General features: G+C 40.5%; 1 protein-coding gene across 14 annotated transcripts in view; it reads right to left on the bottom strand.

The window, feature by feature from the left end:
- Window positions 1–22,855, bottom strand: part of LOC125764292 (uncharacterized) — a 46,158-nt gene that overhangs the window by 6,044 nt on the left and 17,259 nt on the right. For 6 of the 14 annotated variants that reach the window (XM_049428403.1, XM_049428402.1, XM_049428397.1 and 3 more), the window contains 7 exons: window positions 19,452–22,473; window positions 8,381–8,472; window positions 5,912–6,145; window positions 5,415–5,842; window positions 5,020–5,330; window positions 4,798–4,956; window positions 4,655–4,728 (listed from right to left, as the gene is read on the bottom strand). In XM_049428403.1, the coding sequence (XP_049284360.1) occupies window positions 4,655–4,728; window positions 4,798–4,956; window positions 5,020–5,330; window positions 5,415–5,842; window positions 5,912–6,145; window positions 8,381–8,472; window positions 19,452–21,083 (2,930 nt within the window). In that variant the 5' untranslated portion in view covers window positions 21,084–22,473. Of the gene's footprint in view, window positions 1–3,534; window positions 3,615–4,654; window positions 4,729–4,797; window positions 4,957–5,019; window positions 5,331–5,414; window positions 5,843–5,911; window positions 6,146–8,380; window positions 8,473–19,451; window positions 22,474–22,855 lie in introns of all 14 variants that reach the window. The other 8 variants (XM_049428393.1, XM_049428392.1, XM_049428395.1 and 5 more) reach the window with 3 other exon arrangements.

The following is a 22,855-nucleotide window of genomic DNA, read 5'->3' on the forward strand; positions in this document are numbered from 1 at the left end:
TTACATACAAATACTCAAATACAAATAGAGGTGAGACGTGCAGCGTAAACCTTATAGTTTAGTAATAGACAAAAATGGAAGAAAAAAATTGCAATGCATTTTCTCAAAACGTATGTACAATTGCTGAGTAGAGAGCGGAGGGATCAGCATTTAACTAACAAAACTACAAAAGTTGAAACAAAAGACAAAATGATACCTGTGAAACAATGAGAAAGATACGCAATGATACAGACGAAAACAAACAATAGGTGAACAGGAAGATACAAGAAGATACCATCATGATTATTCTTACATTAACATGTTATGTCCGCACTGATTTGTCTAGCACAGGTTTAGCATAACATTTGCATGAAGCTTTTTGTCATGAAACGAGACGCTTTTCGATTCATATTTATCTCACTATCGTTGGCCCAATTGCTGATTGAGAAGGTGACTTGGTAGAACACAACAAACACACACTTTTGACACCTAAAAGCCAATTGTTTAAGAAAAACACACAAAAAGAGTGTAAAATATTTTCGGTATGCCACCTGCATTCACAAACATAATCCGACAGTATTTTACACACTCGCACATCCTATAACCATTTTACCAACCCTTGAACCAATTATGAGCGCTTTCCACAATTTATGTACAACAGCGAAGGTGTAATAAAGAAAGAAAAACAATAATATACTGTTGTGTTGCTCGTTTCGTTCTTTAATGAAACTGTGCTTAAATGTAAAAAAAGTATTCCGAGCCATTAAATATCAAAAACATAAGTTGTAACACAAATTTGTGCCAACAAAAATACAAAATAGAGTTTTAAAATAAGTAGAAAAAAAAACATTTTACTCTTAACATATAGAGACGAGTGAAGATTACACAAAAAAGATGAAGGCAGAAGTTGTTTTGTAGACAAGACTTAACATTGAGACAAAGTGTGGTGGCAATCATGTTAAGATTAGACGACGATTAGAATGTTACAATCATATGAAAACCCAAGCAAAAATACACTGGCACATCAAAGATTCCGATACAACGAAAATTTCTTTTCCGATAGTGTTTATAGCTCAAATTTTATTCCATTAATGATTCGATAGATTTTAATATCCAAAGTGAATTTTGTACAGACAATTTTAAGCTTAGAAACTTTCGATTCCAGTGCCATTTGAGTACATTCTAGCATTTAAAAATCGATTCCACACACACACACACACACGCACACACACACGCATGACGCATTCGAAAGCGCATAGACACGCAAAATATAGAAAAGAGAAAATTGTTTTGGGATAGGATAAGTAAACAACAATGTAAATATGGACAAAAAGGGTCAACAGAAAATTATTACTGTACACTGCAATGGATAGTACTTTTACTTTTTCAAAATTTAAAAGAAAGTAGTAGTAACAAATTAAACAAAAAATACGACAGTGAAATCAATTTGCAACAAAACAAACTTCTCTTTTTACCAACTGTACAAGGAAATATGGGAAGAAAGCAACATAGGCAAAATAAATCAACTGTCTAAAAAGGTAAAGAACATAAAAAACAAAGTATAGTTTAACTATCCAATATTTTACTGTCCATAAAAGGTATAACAAACCGATCGAAACGCAATTCCTAGTAACAAAAAAACCCAGAAATGTGCAAGACATTGAACGAAATAATTGTAAACGGTCAACTGTCAATCGAAATGCGCAACTAAGAGGAAAATCTTTCCTAATTGACTAAATCCAACTAAAAATGGAAAGTTGCTCCACGAGTAGGGGAATTTCAAAACTGGGAAATAGGAGATAACGATAGGAAAAGGGACTTTGGGTATAAATATATATAGAGACAAAAGAAAGAATGTGAAGAAATAAGGAAAGATCGATAGTGAGTAAATAGAAAGAGCAAAGGGGTAAAGGAAAGAAAGTGCTGGTCGGTTTGTTACTTACACCAGAAATGCGCTATAAAAGGTATTAGGATCACTGTCGAGTGCCATCATTTTGCGGCTCGAGTGCATCGATGTTTGTGGTGCAGCAGCGGTGACCTCTTCCGGTGCACCATGCCCTTTGCGACCGCTGATGTTAGCATGAGACGTGGAACCGCTACTGGAACCGTCGCCGCCGCCGCCGCTGGTAGAGCTTGAAGCGGTGCTGGTGGCCTTGCACGTACCGGCGCGTTGGGCCGATGAGCGCGAATGGTGTACGGTCGTCGCCGACACGGACGTGCTATGCACGGTACTACTACTAACCATGGTGGTGGCCGTCGTACTGCGCCTGGAAGCAGCACCGATGACACCCACTTGCAACAAAGAGGGCACGGGCAGCCGCGATCTGGCTGTACCCGCCACGGTCGACAGCAATGGCTGACCGAACGGGGAGCAATGAATGCTGCATCTCAACGATTGATCCAAGATTCGACCATTGTTGGTCAACACATCAATGGGTTTGTTAAATCGTTTCCAGGCCCAAAAATCATATATTCCCGCGTTTATCCATTTATTTCCATCAGCATTGTTGTTAGCAGAACGTATAATACGTAGATGAAGGATGTTATTTGAAGGTATTTTTAAATGTAATTCACGTCACATTTTCATAGTGCGGTTAGCAGCAAGTTAGCAAAACATTGGTTATTGGTTTTGTTATTAGGTGAATTTTGAGGAATGTAATGTAATTTAGAGAAAAAGAAAAAAAACGAGAAATCACTTATTCACTCTATGGAGCTTTGAGAAAATGCATTCGTCATACCACAAGCACACAATCACAACGCATCGCAGGCACTTACAACACAACAACGATAAATGTAAATTTCGTTTGGAGCAGAAGGACAACTATCACAATGTTAACCACACATCCTTTGCAAGGTTTTACTTTTGGTTTTGCAAACTACACAACCGGAAAAGGGGGAAATGGAACGTGATATTCAATTTTTGCCCGTGGTTAGGGGCTAGTTACGGTAGATGAAGGAACAAGATATTTTTTTGTTTGGTTTGAACTATATGTGTACGAGAATATGCAAAATGTTTCCTATCCATGAGTTTCGACTTCAACAAAACTTGATAGCATGATGCTGACGAGATAGTTGTCATGATACCATATCAGACAAGTAAAATGGCTCATTTTTTATATTATTTTGAAGCACACGAAAACAAATATTATTTGAGGCGTAACCATTTATAGGAAAACCTTTAAGGCAGCCACTCATCAACTAATATTTGATGACTAACTTGCTAATAAACATGAACCAACAGTTACTTATTGAAAGCTATGTATACTAGTTTCATAATGTACATCATCTTGATGCAACACACGTGGCCAAATGTTAGGTCAAAGCTTATGGAGCTTGTTGGACGATTATAATAAGTTATTTCCAATACGCGTGAGCACTGAGCATCAATGCGCTATTATATTCAAGCACGCGATGAGGGATGCACACGAATGATATGGTTTTTGATCTCAAAGATGAACAATAATGGAGTCAATTAGCGATTAAGGCATTTAAATGTGTTTTGTTTAATATGACATTCTTTGAAACTTTTGACTTGTTTTTTTTTTGTACTCTTACCCCTATAAATAGTGTGCTACGTGCTTAACAATTCGTTCTTGTAAATCATCTTCACCTATCTTTATCGGGTCTCTTCCTCCCTTCACCGAAAACGGAAAAGTGTACACGAAACAAAAGAAATAAAACCATCGGAACAGGTGTTGTACGGATAGGTGTTGCATTTAAATTGTACTTGTGGGTTTGTGAGTATATAGTTGGAAAGGGTGTGTTGTATGTAGGCAGTTGTAGAACAAAAAAATATATAGAGAGAGAGGAAGAAAAGTAAAAGAAAACAAACACAAAACAACAAACAGAGGTTGAGAAACCAAGAAACTTATTAAGTAAACATTGTAATAATAAAAAATATGCTAACTACTCGCTGTTACAAGGAGGTGGAAACTAGAAAATTAACATTTCAGCAGATTACAAACATAGAGATATGCAGATAACATAACAGAAGATAGATAGGTTGGAAGAGAAGATAGAAGAGTTGAAAGAGTGGTAAAATATATGGAAGGTTTATGAAATTTTAAATTATCAACGTAAAAGAATCATAAATGTTTGGAAGATATAATTTTCCAAAAGAAATAACAGAATTAGACATTTTAGCGAATGTTCAGCATTTGATTTCTGTTTCGTTTAATTTTGTACCAAACAAAAAAGAGTTTGTTTTTGTTAATGTTTTTGTCATAATAATGAAATACACTACACAAGCAACTGTATTCACGCACTGACGTGCTTTACGTTATCATTATGTTTCGTTCGAGCGGTCTGCGCTTTTTGCAACCGAAACTAACTCGTTAAAAATTAAGCTAAAATTGTTCAAAGACTCTATTGGACCCAAATTTCAATTACTCTATTGTATCCGATTCGATTCCTACGGCGGATAATGCAAAAAAAAACAATATCGGCAATAAGATGAAAAGAAACGATGGTGAACATATAAAATGATAGTAACAAGAGCAGAAATAGTGAAAGAGAGTGGTCGGAAACGGAATTATAGAATAGAATAGGAAACATAATTGCGTTTCATATAGGCAACATTGGTGAAATAGAAATTCAGCAAGATATAAGAAAGAGGAAAGCTCCAAGAGAAAGTACAGTGTGAAGAACGGGTTTAGTAGTTGTTTTCATATATTACCCTTGCGTATCTCCGCCTTCCTCAGCCACCAACAGTTCATACTCCTGGGCCGCATATCGATCCCAATCGGAAAGCTGAAAGATGTCACAACAACACAGTATTAGTGAAGTGTTTATGGATGAAGCACACTTTGCTAAGCTCACATCATCATTTTCACGCTGTGCAAATGGATCACGCTGTTCGTGCTCCATGTATTTCTCCAGATTGAAGAATGTGTCGTAGAAGATGGGTGTCATCTTGCATCGTTTCAGATCGGCCAATGTTACACAGCCAGGCGTTGCTGGTTTTATCATATCTAACATCTGCAATGAAATGTGTTCAGTAACGTATCGTTCCGTAATATGTTACCAATGTTCTAGACGTACTTGACACAGGCAGTCTTCGAATGGAAGTGTTTCTATTCCGAGCGATTCCATGCGATGCTGTTGCTCTTCATAGAAGTACTCTAGCTCGTACATTGAAAGGACACCGTCACCATCGACATCCATACACCGGAACCAATACTCGATGGCAGTCGGATGTGATTTGTCCTCTTCCGCTAGCAGGAACCACACAAAATCGGTGTACGACATTTTTGGACCATTCGGGCCCTGTATCATCGGATTGTTATTGCCTCGTCGGGGACTTCGCGTAACGCATCCGGAAAAGATCCTTTCGATCATACGCGACGACAGAGCTGAAACATACAGAATAAATGCTCGTATTAACGAAGAGCGTACTCATTTGAGCTTTTAGTCCACTTTCTCGTCCATATCCGTACCATGATCATTATGTCTGGCCAGATCTTGCTGGTCAATGTAAAGATCATGATCGCGATCCAGTTCCCAGAATTTGCAATAGATGACGTAGAAATGTTCATAGCTGAAGTACGCCATAATCTGATTGATATCTTCCTCCTCCTCCAACAGCTGAATCACATCGAGCAGGTTTGACTTGCGCAGTTCGGCCGTCGTAATTTTCCCAGTCCAACTACGGTTCACATTGTAGAAGATACGTGCTATCACGGTGTGTACGTAGCGGGAGTGAAATTCGGCAGCCTCCTTAAGGAATGCCAAACCTGGATGCGTATCCACCACATCCTGTATCAATGGTGCAAAGTCTTCCGGTAAGATGTACGGTCGGGTACGATCACCCCGGGACATTATGTAGACAAATCGTGATGCTGCATCGTGACAAAATGATGTCATCCTAGAAAGAAATGTGAATGTAACCATAATCGGATGAAAATAGCACGTAAGAAAATTAGCGTATGCTTACTGTCGCCAGAAGTGAAGGAATTTGTCACCGTCAACGGCACCGTTCGGGGTTAGCTGCGTACACATAAACAGTGGCAAGCGCCAGTATTGGGGCACTTGGCACATCTGAACGATCACCTGGAAGCTGTCTCGGGTGCACTCGTAGTTTGGCATCTTGTCGAAAACCTGTTCCAACCGCTGCATCGTAGTTTCCGTCGTAATCGTGGGAGGTGGTTTGCCATTTGGGAAATGGAATCTAGTGAAGAGGAAAAAGAAAGCAAACAGTCGAAAACAATTAACAATGCGAAAAATTTGAACCAATTTGCTATGCATACTACAAAAATGCTAAAAAAATGCATACTGCGCAAGTGACACTACCACAGACAAGCTTTCGCCATTCGGCAACAATTAACATGCATTCAAACCCGTGCCAAATATTCGGTCATCTGCTTCCGACGAAGAAAAAAAAAATTCATTCACAAAATATCATGCCATTTGTCAAGGCAAACACCTTTGAAATTAATTGCATTTTTTTAATGAAAGAATTTCCTCTTTTTTCTCTTTTTTCCGAGAATATTGAACCTGATTCCTGCTTCCGATGACCCAATGCGCGAAGGATCGCACGGATTAACAACGAATAAATTAGATGTCAACGGCAAAGAAAAAACGCCAAACAGCGGACAAACTCACCAAACGAAACGGGCTTAATATATAAGTATGAATACTCATTGCAAACACGCGTGCACACTCATAGAAAATTTTGTAGCGCACATGCATGTATGTAGCGGAACAGCGTTGATCTTTCCCGCGCGAGTTCCGGCCAATTCGACGACAAAAATGTTTGACTCAACACGAGATCAACATTGGGCCAAGCTTCGTCCCTTGCACGAAGGAGCGTAAAACGGTCTTCAATGAGATTTAATTTTTCAACCAAAAGAGTCCCATTGTCGGATCGTAAATTTTTCTTGATCTCTTCACAATAGTAATGTGGAGACCGTATCCACACAAATAGCGATAGCTGACAAGGGAAAGTTTTATTCAACAGAATTGATGCATGAAGTGCTGAAGTCAGTAACGATGATGAAGTTGTTTGTTGTGACCGAACACAACCAGATGCAATGAGTGTTGTCTACAGAAGGCGCTCATAGACAGAAGTCCCCAAGTCGTCCAAGATGTCTTTTCTCCGGAAAATGGGATTTTTACCCAATTATCAATTTTTCCAAAACTAAAACAAAATTATTTAAAAAATAAATAAGAAGTCGTAGAAATATAAACCTCCTTTCAAATGTTCTCCATGGCAGAATCCGATCAAATGTGGCCTGAGCACATTCGAAACATAAATTTGCTTTCCGAGAAGTTGGCAAATCTTTGACGCATATACTTGTATAGGATCAAATTGCGTCTGGACATGAACAGGTGTCAAAGAACCTTCTCAAACATGAACTAAACTTTCGAAAACCACACAACCGGAATGAACAGAAATGACAATTAAATTTAAGATTCCAAATGTCCCCAAGACGAATCAAATTACAGGTGAAGAAACAAAAACCACTCTCAGCTCACATTGCTGAGAATGAGACACCCATCATTTCACTTCTATGCTGCAAATTCTTCCGTCAATCACTGATATGTTTTTTGCCCCTCCTTTCTCTACTAGCAAACAACAGCAAAAAGCGATACACGGATAAGAAGAGCTATTTACATTCATTTTCTCCGTCACCACGGTTCAGTCACGGTCAGTCAAATATCAAAAATAATTAAAAGAAAAATGTAAATAAAACCAGCGTAAGGACGCTGTTGGCGCTTTAAAATCTTACAAGTTGCAAATCTATTTCCCTGCCGGCAAACTGTGGAGAGGAATGAAAATTTTAAGCACAGACTGGTGGGCAGAGAGCGACATCCGGTGCGCCTGCCAGTACTACCGACGCATGTTTTTCCCACATTTTGGGGAGTAAAATTGTTCGCGATGCGACACTGGTTCATCATCCGGTGTGTGTTGTATAGCAGACATCGTCGTCATTCGCAGCACTCCCAATGTCGCCGATAGACCGTTGGGGTTGGCAGTGATTGACGGTTTTTTTATGTTTTCATTTCGAATCATCTTTTTCGCTAAGCGCCACAAAGGATACCTCACCAGTGTACACTGGTTGAAGGTTCAAGTGCGGTTAGTCGAAGATGCTTCTCATTGCGTACAAGCGAACATGTTGATATGAGGTTTGTACTGTTTTTCAGACACAATTCTGTCCCATCTGTTTATCTGTTTGGCAGCAATTTTTTATGCAAATAAAAATCTTGTGTAGGTGTAGTACATCCGCAGGCATACATAAGGGTAACCCGTGCGTGCGATCGGTGTCGACACCACTACAAAAGATCAAATTAAAACTCGCGTGCAGAAACACCAATTCAGCAAAAACAAAACATAAAAAAAAACCTTAAAACAAAAACGTAAAGATCAGCAGACGAAGATGAAGGTCGGTGGCATGATACTTACTGCGGTATGTAGGGGGCTTTGGTTGAGTTTTTCAGATGTCGCTGCAGCGTTGCGTGAATGTTTGGCGGAATCAGTCGGTTGACAGGCTTGGACTGTAAAAGGGAAAAGTGGTAAAACAAGATATATCAGTAACCAGGAAATTTGTATTTATTGTCATCAAATTCGTGAAACGTTTGAATGCATTTTGAGAGGAGACAAATAATATTACAACAAAACGCTAGAATCAATTAGTCAGCTTGGTTTGGCTAGAAGGACAGTGATGAGTTTTGTCACCCTGTCTTTGGGCGTCCGAAAGGCGCCACGGTGCGAGATAAACCGAGATACTGCCGTCATCGAATGTGTTGAGAATGGGGAAAAGAGCATCGAACCAAGAAGGACAGAACTGCCATCGAATATGACGTGATCGCAAATTGTGTGATTTTACGCATTTAAACAATCATTCAATTTTTATGTGTTTATTTTTACCGTTCGAGACGATTTTTTATAGTCATTAAAAATAATGGTTTTTATATTCAATTTAAAAATTAAAATACACTTCACACACACACACATTCGATGTATTAATGTGTTGGAAGCATAGCATCATAAACCATTCATGAAATGGTTCAGAAATGGGGCCATAATTTTTGGAAGCAGTAAATCGATCACGCCACAATTTGTGGGTGTCCAAACATAATTCCGAGAACTGTGTCAGTTACGAAACTATACACATGTTTTGTGGCATAGCTAAACGTTTCGTTTACCGTACCACCATGTACGTGGTTGTGAAAGAAAAATCAATTTCCTGCAGATTCGATCGTAACATCTGTTTACGAATACACATTATCAAAAAAAAAAACTGGTTCACTGCAATCGATCCAAGCTAGAGTATGCTAGGGTGCATCCGAAGGATGATTTTATTTCTCTTCGTACGTCACTTGGTTCGACCAAGTCATACGAGGTCGTTTCTTTGAGGGGAACTTAAATATTGAAACAATAAAACATAAACATGGACCAGTTCAATGGTCTTGTGCCTCGATTTTTCGGCTAGTAAAACGGAGACCAAGAATTAAATATCATCTAGATCGCTTTTTGTAGGAAATAGTGACAAAAATATATATAAAAATAAATATAAACCAAAAAAAAATAGTTGAGAATAAGAATCTTTCCTTTTGTAGACAAATGCGATTGATAGCAATAATTAGGACAGTCGAAACAAGTACAAGAATACATTGTTTGGTTTTTTCGAAAAGAATATGAGATACTTATTTAACAAACTTATAATTGATTTTAAGAAATCGTTATACTTAAGCCTCTAAAGAATGAATTGATATAGGATTTATTTTTTGCTCTACGTGTTAAAAGGTGTCCCTTTTTTAAAGTCGTACCACCATCTCCTATCGGTTTGAAAATGAACCAAACGGAACGACAGACACATATGATCCGAAACTAAATTCTGCACACGAAAAGCAACATCCGTCAAACTTAGCCCTTCATCGATCATGCGTATCGAAGCATAAAAGCATACGAGCATGAAGCATGGAGAAAAGCAAAAAACCTGTACAAAAAAAAGACATTCATCGTACGGACACCAACCTTAGGCGCGTTGATCATTTGCATACTTCAAAATTCCTTGTACAATCGAACTAACGGTAGCGGTATTGAGGGAAAAAAACAACCACAGGCAGTTCGTTGGACTTTCAGCATAGCTAAATTTGCCAAAAGACTGTATGTTTTGATTAAGGTTGATATGTATAAACAATTTTATATAAAAGAGTATATACATCTAAGGTTGAGTTATGTTTATTGCTTGATGTTTTTATTATCCAAAATCCAATTTACTTTAGGTGTTACTTGTTGACAGATATCATGAAGGCTTTTCGCTTTGCTTTCGTCAGGGCAAAGCTGTATATAATCTATATCATTTTGTTTATTTATTTATATGTGCAAGTAAATTACTACGCTCATCATAAACACGAAAACGAATGCAACCGGAACGGAACGACGGCTCTTACATTCATTTAAGTCACATTGTGTATGCAACTTGCTGGTCAGTGTCTCTGACGTACGGTTGTAAGGCTTGAAAAGACACGTAAATCGTTTTCGGTAGACCAAAAAAAAAACCTTTCCAACATTTACAAACATAAAAAAATTACAGCTCATTCGTGCAGAACGCCCACTTCCTACGCCGTTGACGCGTAGCGCGTGACGTAACGTGGAAAACATACTGAGCATTACAACAAAAACGGTGCTCTGCCGTCCATCAGCTGGCCAAATCGGTCTCGTGAGGGATCACTTTCTACGCCTTATCCGTGTCTCTCACCCATGCGCAACCACTGGGCAGGTATTTAAAACGATGTATCTAACATTCTTGAAGCATAAATGATACTGAGAGCTTTGTAATTTAATCCACCACAATCGTTCAATATTTAATTTCATAAATTTATTTTTTTTGGTTGCTTGATGGTTGTTTACGTTCGATGAATTTCAGGCGAAACATTCGCACCTCCCGTTTTGCTTCACTTTTGCCACCAAACGAATGTCGACTGTTTGGTCGTATTCTAGAAACCTGTTTTCGATATTTGGATGTTACCATCCCAATATGATGACAGCATCTTCTGCAACGATCAAATCCATCGTGATGAAACTAACCGCAGCTAAAAGCTGGCAAAAAAAATCTGTCATAAAACTTAAGCCTTTTTTCCCGATCGTACACGCCTGCACCCACGAAGATATAAATCAGATTTCTTGAAGATGTATAATCTCAACTTCAAATCCACTTTAAAATAGAAGTGTTAAGCACATTAACGCGCCGGGTCTGTTTTGCTACGTCTTTCATGCGTAGCGCAATGGAACATTAAACACCTCCTTCGTGTCGTAAGCAAATATTTGTAACGCAAAAAATGCCGTCGTAAAATGGATAGAAATTAAAAAAAACAAAACCAAAAAACTACGGTATTCTGATCAAGAATGGTCAAAATAAACATATTGAATTCGATTTTGCGCTGGTGTAAAAATACAAATGGTAACATCAAAACGAAATTAGAAAATATTTTGATATATTGGCCTCATGTTTTTTGTCAATACTCAACAAAAATAGGAAAAGAAAATACCCACTATAAACACGTTATTAAACGTAAATCTTTGTTACGTAAAATAAACAAAAACCATAACGTTGAAATAGAGAAAGCTACCAGTAATTATATCGATTGATGAGTTTAAACTACTTCACACGGTTTATGGCATTGTATAAATATAAATTATTTATGTGTGTTAACCAACAAGGTGAAAATATATTAATAAAAATTAAAAACAAAAAATTCCCACCTTCTTGCCACCCACCGTACGATTGTAACAGTCTGTAGTAAATTTTCCAGTAGCTCAGTTAGTAGCTGTATCCAGCATAAAACAAAAAGTTAATGACGATAATTTATGATCCAAAGCAGTACGATGTACTATTATTCGGTTTAATCGCACGATCATCTGATCTCATGTATTGGCGTGTGTATACTGGTACACAGCAAAAAACAACGCAAATATGCACCAACACCTGTATTGTAGATGCAGTTCGTTACCGGTTTGGCATATTGCTTTGCACCGTTGTGTCTGTACAAATAATGATCGTGCTTTTACATTTCGTGGATTGAAGCAAGGTAAAGAATAACAAACACTGCAACTACACTCACTAGTCCCGAGTGGCAGTAGTATGGCGGCTATAAATACTATTGATACCGATACAACTATAAAACCACCGTCTTGGACCGTTCCGACATGTTGGCGGTCCTATTATTGAGCGTTAAACGATTTTAATAGCATGCGCTATCCGTCCAAGGAAATCCGACCACAAATTAAATGAACCATTTAAGACTAGAAACCGAGGTTCGAAAATCTGCCTGAATTTACCTAAATTATACCTTGTCACACAAACCTTGTATGTAACGCTATTCCTCACTACTGCCAGATATGGCACGAGCTCCACATGCAATACTGCATCTGCAATCCCTTTCCAATCCCACTGTTGAAAAGCCCTTTTTGCTTTCGAAGCCTTCAAAGTTAAAATTCAAACCATGGGGGCCCTACCCATGTAAACCCGCACATACACATATAAGCATAGGGCCATAGACCAAACACCAGCCAGATCGACTACATTCGTGACGAATATGACGAAGGCGTCGTAATTGCATACTTTTCCGGTTCATCTAGACCCGGCCAGATCTGCCTGCCGAGCCTGCTAGCTAGTAAATGTATCAATACCACGCAAAACAATCTACGATCGTGCACAGTCGATCGGATCTAACTGACACCCAACGTTGCGTTAAATTGTGCAGCACAAAAAAAGCGAATTTTTTGCCTTCGAATCTTTTGCACTGGTGTTTAGCACCAGCTGTGACGGAGGACGTAAGCAAACTACATTTGTTTTTTTTCCCACAGCACGGTTCTGTCTCTCAGCCAAGTGCTGAGTTGAGTTGAGCTGATAGAGGTGTGTCACGATGGCCGTAAGGGGCAACTTTAAGTTTTACGAGAGGCTGCCGAGTACTGACGCGGTTACGTAGATATACACCATGTTGGAATCTCACTTTTATTACACGGGCTCCTTGTCTCGTTCACCACCAGCCAGTGGCCACCAACACCATTTTAAATGAAACCTCATCAAGCGATTGTGCAAACGAATAAAATTTAATAACCCACTTGGCGGCTTCCGAAACACCTCGCAACAAAGATCATCCCAGCGGCTAAGCTTCTTAGCGTTTGGAGGTGCTGTTATTCCTACTTTCAGCATGGAATTTAAATAGCTGGCACAATAACAATAATTGATTATGCTGCTTTTAATAAAATGCACACGAAACAGCACGTCCACATCGCTAGCGGTAAAACTGTCCAACAGTAAGCACTCAAGTAACTTCCCTCTTCCATGAAACTTCCAGGGTATCCATCGTTGGAAAAACTAATTTTGGATCTGTCCAAAACTTTCAAACAACCAATATGCTATATGGTTTTGCATGTGCACAATAAGGAAAGTTTTAATACCTCACATCGCATCATGAGATGTGATTTTGCTAACTATTTTCGGTTAAACTATGGATCTTAATTTAAGTTAGCTGTCAAAATAGGGCGATATACACATCTTATGTCAAAAATTGTACTTCATCAAGCATAATTTTAAACGCTTTTTAATTTTACCGTATACTATACGATACTGTACGAATTGGAAAATCTTTCCACTTCTTTGACAAGTTCCGGTCTAAATGAAGTGGGAAGAATTTCAAGAAATCCTGCCACACATTTATGGACCATCATTAATCTTCCACATAAATTTCCAGCAGTCATTCCAACCGTTACTCGTATTGCCTATTAGGTCTTTTCAATTTACACAAAAAACACTGCATGCAGGCACAACTAACTTTCCTTTTCCTGACATTGCATCACTCTCAGCTCAGACTAAACATCGTAAAATTTTCAGCATGACAAGATGCAACCAAGCGTGTCCATTTTTCCTAATTTTGGATCAACACTACTTTAATGATCTGTCAAACTAAGATGTTTATGTCGCTTGCGTTTTTTTTCCCGCAGTATACTGCCCTGTAAGTTGCACACGTTAATGTCAACCACGGAGTGGATTGGTTTGTGCTAGAGCTTGGCATATGAAGAAAGACGAAAGAATTTTGAGCGTACCGCTGAATGCACATGAAAAGAAGAACACTTGTTTAATTCATGGCATCCACGTACGGAGCTGGTTGTTTGTCTGGAAATTACTACCCACGCGACCGAAAGCGTACAATGCCAAACGCAGTGCATAATCGAGATCAACTGTCACGATCGTTTTACTGCTTAATTTCCTCCCCTAAACTCATTCACGGAATCTGTGAGACTCATTCGACATATTGCATGTTGCATATGCAGCCTGCAGACAGACATCATCCCCAGCACTGGTCGGCCATTGCTCAACGTGGGACGTTCGTAATGGCTTATTGTTGGTGCGAAAATATGCTGTTTGACCTCGTCTGTGTACTATTCGATCGTTGGTTCCCAGTTCTCGGTGATGCCAGACAGTGTCTTCCAAATCATCCGTAAGGGCTGTTGGCAAGGTGGCCGACACGAACTCGTCTTCCTTTTTAGGGTGTGCGCACACAGCTTTTACGGCACATGTTCTGTAAGTTTTCTGTAGACTTTCAGGGACATAGGACAAGTAAGAAAAACAAAACTTCCCGAATGCTTATGACCTGCAATTACTTAACAATACAAATGGTTTTATCGATCTTAAGCGAAGATTTCACCAAATCAGCATTGATAGAAAACTGTCAACTTCCATAACATTTTAATTACATTAAGGACGTGGACGACCTAGCCATATCTCTCTCTCTCTTCTTGGCTTTTAACGACCTTACAAGTCACGTCGGCCATTTCTGGCTTACTAGACTTATTTTTACCACGTAAGCCGGATAGTCAGTCTTTGCTACGGGGAAACGGTCTGGATGGGATGGGATCTAGCCATATATTGGCTACATAAAAATGCCAGAGACCGCCAGACACATGATCTTTTCATGGAAAAAGTATCTCCTTAGAGGACATAATAGACAAAGACAAGAGAAGGATGGAGACGGAAAAATAATTAGACAAATCATGCGTTTCGTAAGAAGACATAAGCTAGGTTTCTAAAAAACACCAAAAGCCCAAATAATCATAGATTAAACCAATAACCAAATTCCAAAATGACTCTCAGAAGTCGAAAGGCAAACTTAGAGATAAGACATTTCGTGCTCTTCCTGCTTGTGATAAATAAATTTCATCAACTATACCAACTAAAGTAGTATATGAACAATCCTCCGTCATACATTCAGTGTAGCGTTGGCAAGGTTGTTTGCTCACGTTCATCGACTTACGCACTTTTTCTATGCGTACGCACGTGTGCAACAATCGTAAATTGCCCTCTACAGTTAATCGCTACTTTTACGCACAACCAAACACATAACCAGCAAATTAAGAGGGAAGGGAGAGCATAAAACGAAGGAAAATTCGCCGAAGACAGCTGGATCGAGAGACAGCGAAACGGGGATCGGCTTTTTCATCACCTTCATCTGATCCAGCGCAATATAGAGAGCTTGCAGCGAAAACGTTCAGTCAGTTCACCTCGATTTCATACCGATTGCTACACATCACTGCCCTATACTGACGCACGACTCTCTGCGTACCATTTTCCCTGTCGTCGCTCGGCAAAGGTGCAGATGCGTGAAGAGCATTGCGATACACCGCTTAACGAAAAGTCGTCGTCTGTACGCATAATGATAGAACCGTTTCATCGCACGATTTCTCTGCGGCATGTTTTATGCTCAACTGTGGTGAAACTATCATTTCCTGCAGCTCACTCTTCTGTCCAATTCTGTCGCGATCAATGAATGGGCAATAAAAGGAAACCCAACAGTGATCGATATGTTTGCCTTCACCTACCAGCTTTTCGCTAGTGGGATACGTGAGGTTCTCCAAAACAATCGTTTTGATCGAAGCACTGATACGCCCGCTTCGAACACTTTCCTAATGCAAATCGCTCGTAATGCTGACCACGCGCGTACGCAAATGCATTCACCGTCTGTACGAAAGGAAAGTTCAATCCCGATCGTACGGATGGGTTTTGTCGGTGACGCTGCAAAACCAAACAACAACACCATTACCATGGGCGAAAGTAAAGGTTTCCCGCGCTCACTGTGCTAACTGGCGTCCATTTAGATTAATTTTTACCTTCAATGGGGCTAGAAAGTGTTCGGATCCGGTCATAACCTTTACGGTGGCACGAATCCACCCCAACGGTGTGGGGCGTTTTATTTGACATCGTTTTGACGTGCTGTCACTATCATTAGTGCTGGCGATCGATTGTTGAATTATCGATCAGGCCCTCTACTGAAAGATGTGCAATGCTCCAAAGGTTTCTCCTTACGTGTTGAAAATACCGAAATTGGTTTGTCTCTACAATTTTAAGGCAAAATAATGGGGAAAATTGTAGGTGGAATGTATTATTAGTAGAAAGGTTTGATCATACATAAATGTAGCATACACGTCGAAGGGCATTTTATAAAAATGGTTTACTACAAGTCTAGCTTAAAAACGGATAAATTAATATTTTAAATACGTTAAATAATTAATTCGATCACATTTTCTTTTTAAAAATACTTAAAGCTTAAAAACAGTTTTTTTTTCTTCTCGAAGGTCATTTAGCCCTTTATTAGTTGCATACATTTGTGCCCACCGGCATTGTTCGTAGGGAAAAAAAACCGCCCGCAACGCGCATACATAAAATAACATAATTTAAAACCCTACTACCAACATCCGAAACTACATCGGCTCTAATAGCGTGCCCCAAGAGAGGCTGCCAAAAATCATCGTCAGCTGCCAAAATGTTGCCCATCGAGAGTGTGAGACTGTTTCAAGGTCTCGCGTAACCCTGACCAAAAACGTTGGTGTACGATGGTCGCACAATTAAACATGCCCAAAGTGTTTCCTCGAGCCTCGTTCATCCGGCGTGCCGCCGTACTTTAGCAGTAGGTGGAAATCACACAAAAGCCCCGAATTAAATTCCGAATCGAAACCGAAACCCCGAGTGAGTGAAGTTTTCCTACCGCTTGCGGACGGCACCCATACCCACGGGGGTAACCTTGAGTAGAGCAGTAAATTTAGCGGGCGTACATTCATTTGCTAGCGGAATGGAGGAGAACGCGGTACCGCCACCAGGCAGCGATTGTGCTGATGGAAACGAAAATGAATGTGAAGCATACAGCATCAGCAAGTGCGTCTCGAAATGAACGAGAAATATGTCAAACAAGTATCTTAATTTATGTTTTAGTGTCTTAACTTGCGTGAAATAGGATTCATTGGGTTAAATTCTTTAATTTTTACTATTTTGATGTGTAAAATCAATTGAACGATAACAATTCTATGATATAAATTTTAAATCAAAAAACAAATAACACATGTAACTGCACGTGTATACTGCGGCACACGATCATGTAGCAAGAGGTAGTTGATTAGATATTTCTTGCCTACCTTTCGCACATAGCACACGCACAGTGCGCTTGCTCGCGTAAACCAGCACACCGTAACGAAAATGCGCATGAAAGTGGTTAATAGGCTGTCATGTTCATCATCGCAACTCATCACACACACCGGAGGCCATCGTTTGGTCGGTGTTTGGTGAATCGGAAACATGATGCTGATCTGATCGCGCATTGGGCAAGACAAGAGCGCGGATACCGCCATTGTTTACAGCAGCAAATGTTTGCTGAGTTTACCGAAACGTAACAATTTGATCATTCGAGTCTGTTATCGAGGGGATTTAGTGAAGTAAATTCAATGAAAAAGATCGCGCATTTGACCAAAACATGCTGCTGATATCGTTAAATTCAACAACTATTCCACAAGTAGAAAAGGATTTAGGTTTAAAATATGAATACATCTTCTGCAATTCATAAAATTTTACTTCAGATTAGATGTATGCCATGTAGGCAGTTGTCTAGAACAGGGGTCTTCACACTGCGGCCCGCGAGGCCCTCCCGAGAGATCCCGATATTGGTCCTCAGCTGTGGCTATTCCACTCAAAAATTCCCATTATCTAAAAAGTGTGAAGGCCCCTGGCTTGGAACATACTGTCTATTAGATTTAGTGTATTAAATATTTACACATTCGACTGCTAATTGAGTGAGATTGAGGAAAAAGTGACTGCACATCTCATTCGACGAATTCCAGTTCAACTTGAAAAAGTTAAAAATATATCTTATCTGTATTCAGCCTTTCATATCCATGAAAATTCCAAGATATGTACAGATATTAGTGTTTGAGCTTAATTCTCATTTACAAATTTTTTTGATTTGACTCTGTTTTGTTCCAGTATTCCTGAATTATGTACCTAATGAAATTAATTTTATAGCAATTTTCTGCAGAATGTAAGAGCGTTTCTTTTTTGAGCATATTGGGGAAAAAATACTAAATGGGATTTTACTTTGCAGTTACAAATTGTCCTTTTTTTAATGATCGCCACTTTGTATCATGCCACACGTAAACAATGTTTTAAGCTGCTATGTTCACTGGATTATTTGAATATACTATTTGCTACTAAGGCGTTGAAATTCGTTACCTTATTCCCACCATTATTAATTGAAATTCGTTATAGTGAACTATCATCACGTACGGATGAGCAGCCTCACAACAAGTTACCAAAATCTACGCAATTCTCCTTTTGTGGCACTACAACCTCAACAGGTCTTGGCCTCCTATCTCTGGAATTTCATGACTTTATTTACACATAAATAATCAGTCTTGCGTTTTGGGGAGCAATCAGCATGCGGTTTAGTACCAGTCCTGTCCGTTTGAAAAACTGGTGAAGCTATCATACTATGACATTTCAATGACTACGACATTTTTGAAAAATAATCAAGGTTATAATAATTGGATATCAAAAATTAAAAAAAATCAAGGTTATAATAATTGGATATCAAATATTAAATCCAATACACAAAGGAGTATAGAAGCCCGTTTATGCGAAAAACAAGCATTCCTCTATGAAGTCATTTAACCTCTGACCACTGCTTTGCGCTTCAAGCACGACCACGACTGTAAAGTGAGGACGCGTCTCTGCTTCACATATAGGTCAACTAACTATGTAACTCGATTGACACAATCGCTCACACGTTCGCTAATTGGATACATTGAAAGGCATGGCCCTAGCCCACAATCATCATCACGGTATCACGTATAGTGCGAGAATAGGACCCCTGAAGTTGCTACGTTTGCTCTACTGAGCAAAACAGTCATTAATTGGGTTAATGTTTCAATAACTTCATGTATATTTATGGATCATGTAAACTGACCACGGTTGGAGCAACTAGCTTGCGATGGGACACTATTAAGAAACTACCCTGAATGATCTGCACTTTTGGACGATGTGACATCAACAAAACAATGCTTAACGCCTCGTTGTGCACTTTAGCGACAAGATGCTATTTTTATCACATTTATCAAATCTTACGTGTTTTTATCAACAAAGCTGTAAAATATTCAACCACCAGAATGGAATCAGTACAACAACGAAACATAGCGTTAGACTCACCTGTAGCTTAACCGGTTCTTTCACCCGTTCCCGTGGTGGTGCTTTCTCGGGACACTTTTCGAAAATGAGCACACGTTCCGCGACGGATCCACGGGACAGGAAGGGACGTATCGGGCTCGGTATGGTTTTCGGCTGCATGTTTAGCTTCTTTTCATCGTCGACCGATGTGCGGCCAAAGTCCTTCGGTAACCGGGTCGTCGCAACGTTGCGCGTAAAATTCATCGACAGCTTTTCCTGCTCGCGTATCTGATGTATGTTCAGGATCGGTATGTGGTTCGGCTTCATCGGTACCCCGTTCCAGTGTTTCACGCTTGGCGTGTCACCGGAGCCGTGATTTGTAGTACCATTGCCCGTCCCATTCGTCGTACCGTTGCCGTTCAGTGTCGGCGTACCGTTGGTGGCGGCCACGATCGGGCCGCCACCATTACCTGCGGATGCCGCGGTCACCATCGCACCGACGGGACCGGATTGAGGGTTGTAAATCCCACCACCACTAGCACTGTGGCTGCTGCCGGCACCACTACTCAGTCCTGCCAGCTGTGCCCGATGGTCCACAACCGAACCGTAGTCTGGGACGTCGCGATCGGGCAGAGTCGAGGTGATCACTTCTGGTAAAATACTATCACTACTATTCAACACGGTACCGGTTTTTAGCGCGTTTATCAGACGTTCCTCTTCCCGTGACACTTCATCCATAAGATCCGCGGTGTTCTTCGCAAAGCTGACGGGTGTGGTCGTACCGCCACCGATCACCTTCGGGCCGGCGCCTCCAGTTTTAACGACACGATTCTTTAACGGCCAGCTCGGCACATGGTTGAGCAGGTGCTCCGGTTTCACTGGGGTTTGCGGTTTTTCGCGCACAGTTCCGCCCGGCTTTGACTCTACGATCGTGTCCTTCAGCACGTCCGGCACGTTATTCTTATTTAGCGTGTTAAAATTATTATTATTGTTGTTGCTACTGCTATTACTTAAATGGCTCGAAGGTTTGGTGTTCCCGGCGCCGGTACCACCGGTGCGTAAATAACTCGGTCTACCCACGACGTCCGATACACCACCGCTCACTGTATCCTCACCACCAATGGCACCATTACGTTCGAACTTTTGCAAAACACTTTTGATCACGGAACTTGTGCCGGTCGTCGGCGTACGGACAACAACTCCTCCACGTTGCTGCTGCTGCTGCTGACGCTGGGCCGCTATGCGCGCCTTATCTTCATTCACGAACGAACTAACCAGCTGCTCGAGGCTGTTGTTGGAGAGGTTCGGCGCCTTGGCAAGCAGCTCCGCTACACCGGCCGCGTTGCCAGTCGGTGACACACTGCCGCCCGGCACAACACCCGCTGGACTGGACTGTCCGCTGGATATTGTACCGCTGGGTCCGCCGGCCGGATGGGTCGGTGTGTTTGCAGGGTTTAACGCCTGGCTGAAGGCATGCTCGGCACCGTCACCGGTGTGACAGTTGAGGATTTCGGTCGGTGCTAAACCGCGCGCTTTCCAGGTCTGATAGATGGCTTCCGCGTGGTCGGAGATTTGCTTTGCGATCGCATCCAAATCCTCCTGGCCCTCGACGAACGTTCGCACGGTGCTGGAGGGCGACGTCGACGTTGACGACTGTTTCGCTGCCGTGGCCATGTTGTGTGTGTGTAGGTAATGTTACGGCAAATGACGACACGTCCACGTGTTCCAGTAGTACCACCGGCGTATAGAATGCACACAGTGACACGGTTTGTTGCGTTTTACCGATACATTTTCCGCCGGTTATGTCGTGTGTTGAATGTTGACGGATGTGCCAGCATCAACGCCAGAGGTTAAAGTTCATCGTAGGTACACGCGTCACAAAAAAGGAGGGAATGGCGTCACCGAGCAGCCCGTAATGCGAATAGCGCATAATACACCATTCAGCCCAATATTTTAGCCAAACATGGGCATATAAGGAAAGAAAGAAGGAAAAGAAAGAAGTACAAAACGAATGTCAGTTTTTAATGTCGCGATTTTTGTTTCAGTTTCAGCGCGCTATCGGAGTTTTACTATCGGAGCAGATACACACTGTCACTGACACTAATGACGTTGATCGTTAGTACATCTACACGACATAATGACGAGATGAAAGGTGAAACATACTGTTTTTGTTTGCTTTTATAGTAACGATAGTTATAGTTGGCGAGGCAGCGTAGTATAAACACTAATGCCGGTGTGTATTATGGGACGTGTGGGACGATTTGCTGTTCTCCACCCCACAGTACACGCAATATCACACCATACAAACGCACAAAAACACACACACACACATCTACACGAAAACGCGCTAGAAGAGCGGACGCGCAAGTACGCCTGGGTGAAGGATTCCTTTAAGCTGCATCCAGAATCTCTTAAACAGCCCTTGTTTTCAATACAAAGCTTCTAAGCACTCATTCGCATGTATCCAAGGCACGACAAATAGCACACTGAGGCATACAATCCATCGGAAATGGCGTACGGTGATACATTCACACACTGTAAGATCGCGCCCAATGATCTCGATCGGATGGATTTTTCCTTTGCCAAATTCAAACGCCTTGAGAGAGCTCAAGGGAAGAACACTTGCGATTGTTTCGATCGATTTGTTTTGCTTCACCGGATATTATTGTATCACACGCACACAAACGAGCACACACACATATTCCAAATCGTATTAGCTTGATCGCACACTGCGAGAAAATGCGAAAGAGAGAAAGAGACAGTGCGACACTGAATATTAGCTTCCTTCATTCAAAGGAGTTTTTCTTTAAACGAATTGCTGTTGTATTACATTTGGTTGGTATAACTTTTACAATTTTTGTTTTCTCTCTCTCTATCTCATAACCAACTAAATCATGATCGCGTTTTGCTCTTAGCGCACCACTTATTGACACATATACACAAACAGGCACTATTAGAAGGGATGCACATTAAGTCGCACGAATGTCGGATCGTGATGCGAGGGGGTGGCGTTTTTTTGTTTATCTATGCACACACACACACACAAACACACACTTTTGTAACGCTGTTTCGAAAGATTTGTAAGAAAAAAAAATAAATAGTCAGAACAAAATGTAGTACGTATAGAAAATTAATTAGTATATATATTTTTTTAACGGCCACAAAGGAGCTACTGTCGGCTATGGAGAGCTATTGATTTTTCTCTTCTCTACACCCACATAGAAGACTTCGATGCGCACGCGGTGTATTTGCGGCAATCTTCTCAAAACTAGCGCTTTAGAGCGAATGTGTCTATTATATTTAAATGTCTGTTTTTAGTTTATGTTTCAATTATCAGCTTTTCTTCATCTACTCAGACAGAGGCAGTAGAAAAAATTGTATATGTTGTTAAAAGTCAATTAGGGATAAAACTTAATAAACATAGAGAAAAATATTAAACAACAAAA

Source organism: Anopheles funestus, chromosome 2RL (assembly GCF_943734845.2).
Source record: "Anopheles funestus chromosome 2RL, idAnoFuneDA-416_04, whole genome shotgun sequence".
In the NCBI taxonomy this organism is placed as follows: domain Eukaryota; kingdom Metazoa; phylum Arthropoda; class Insecta; order Diptera; family Culicidae; genus Anopheles; species Anopheles funestus.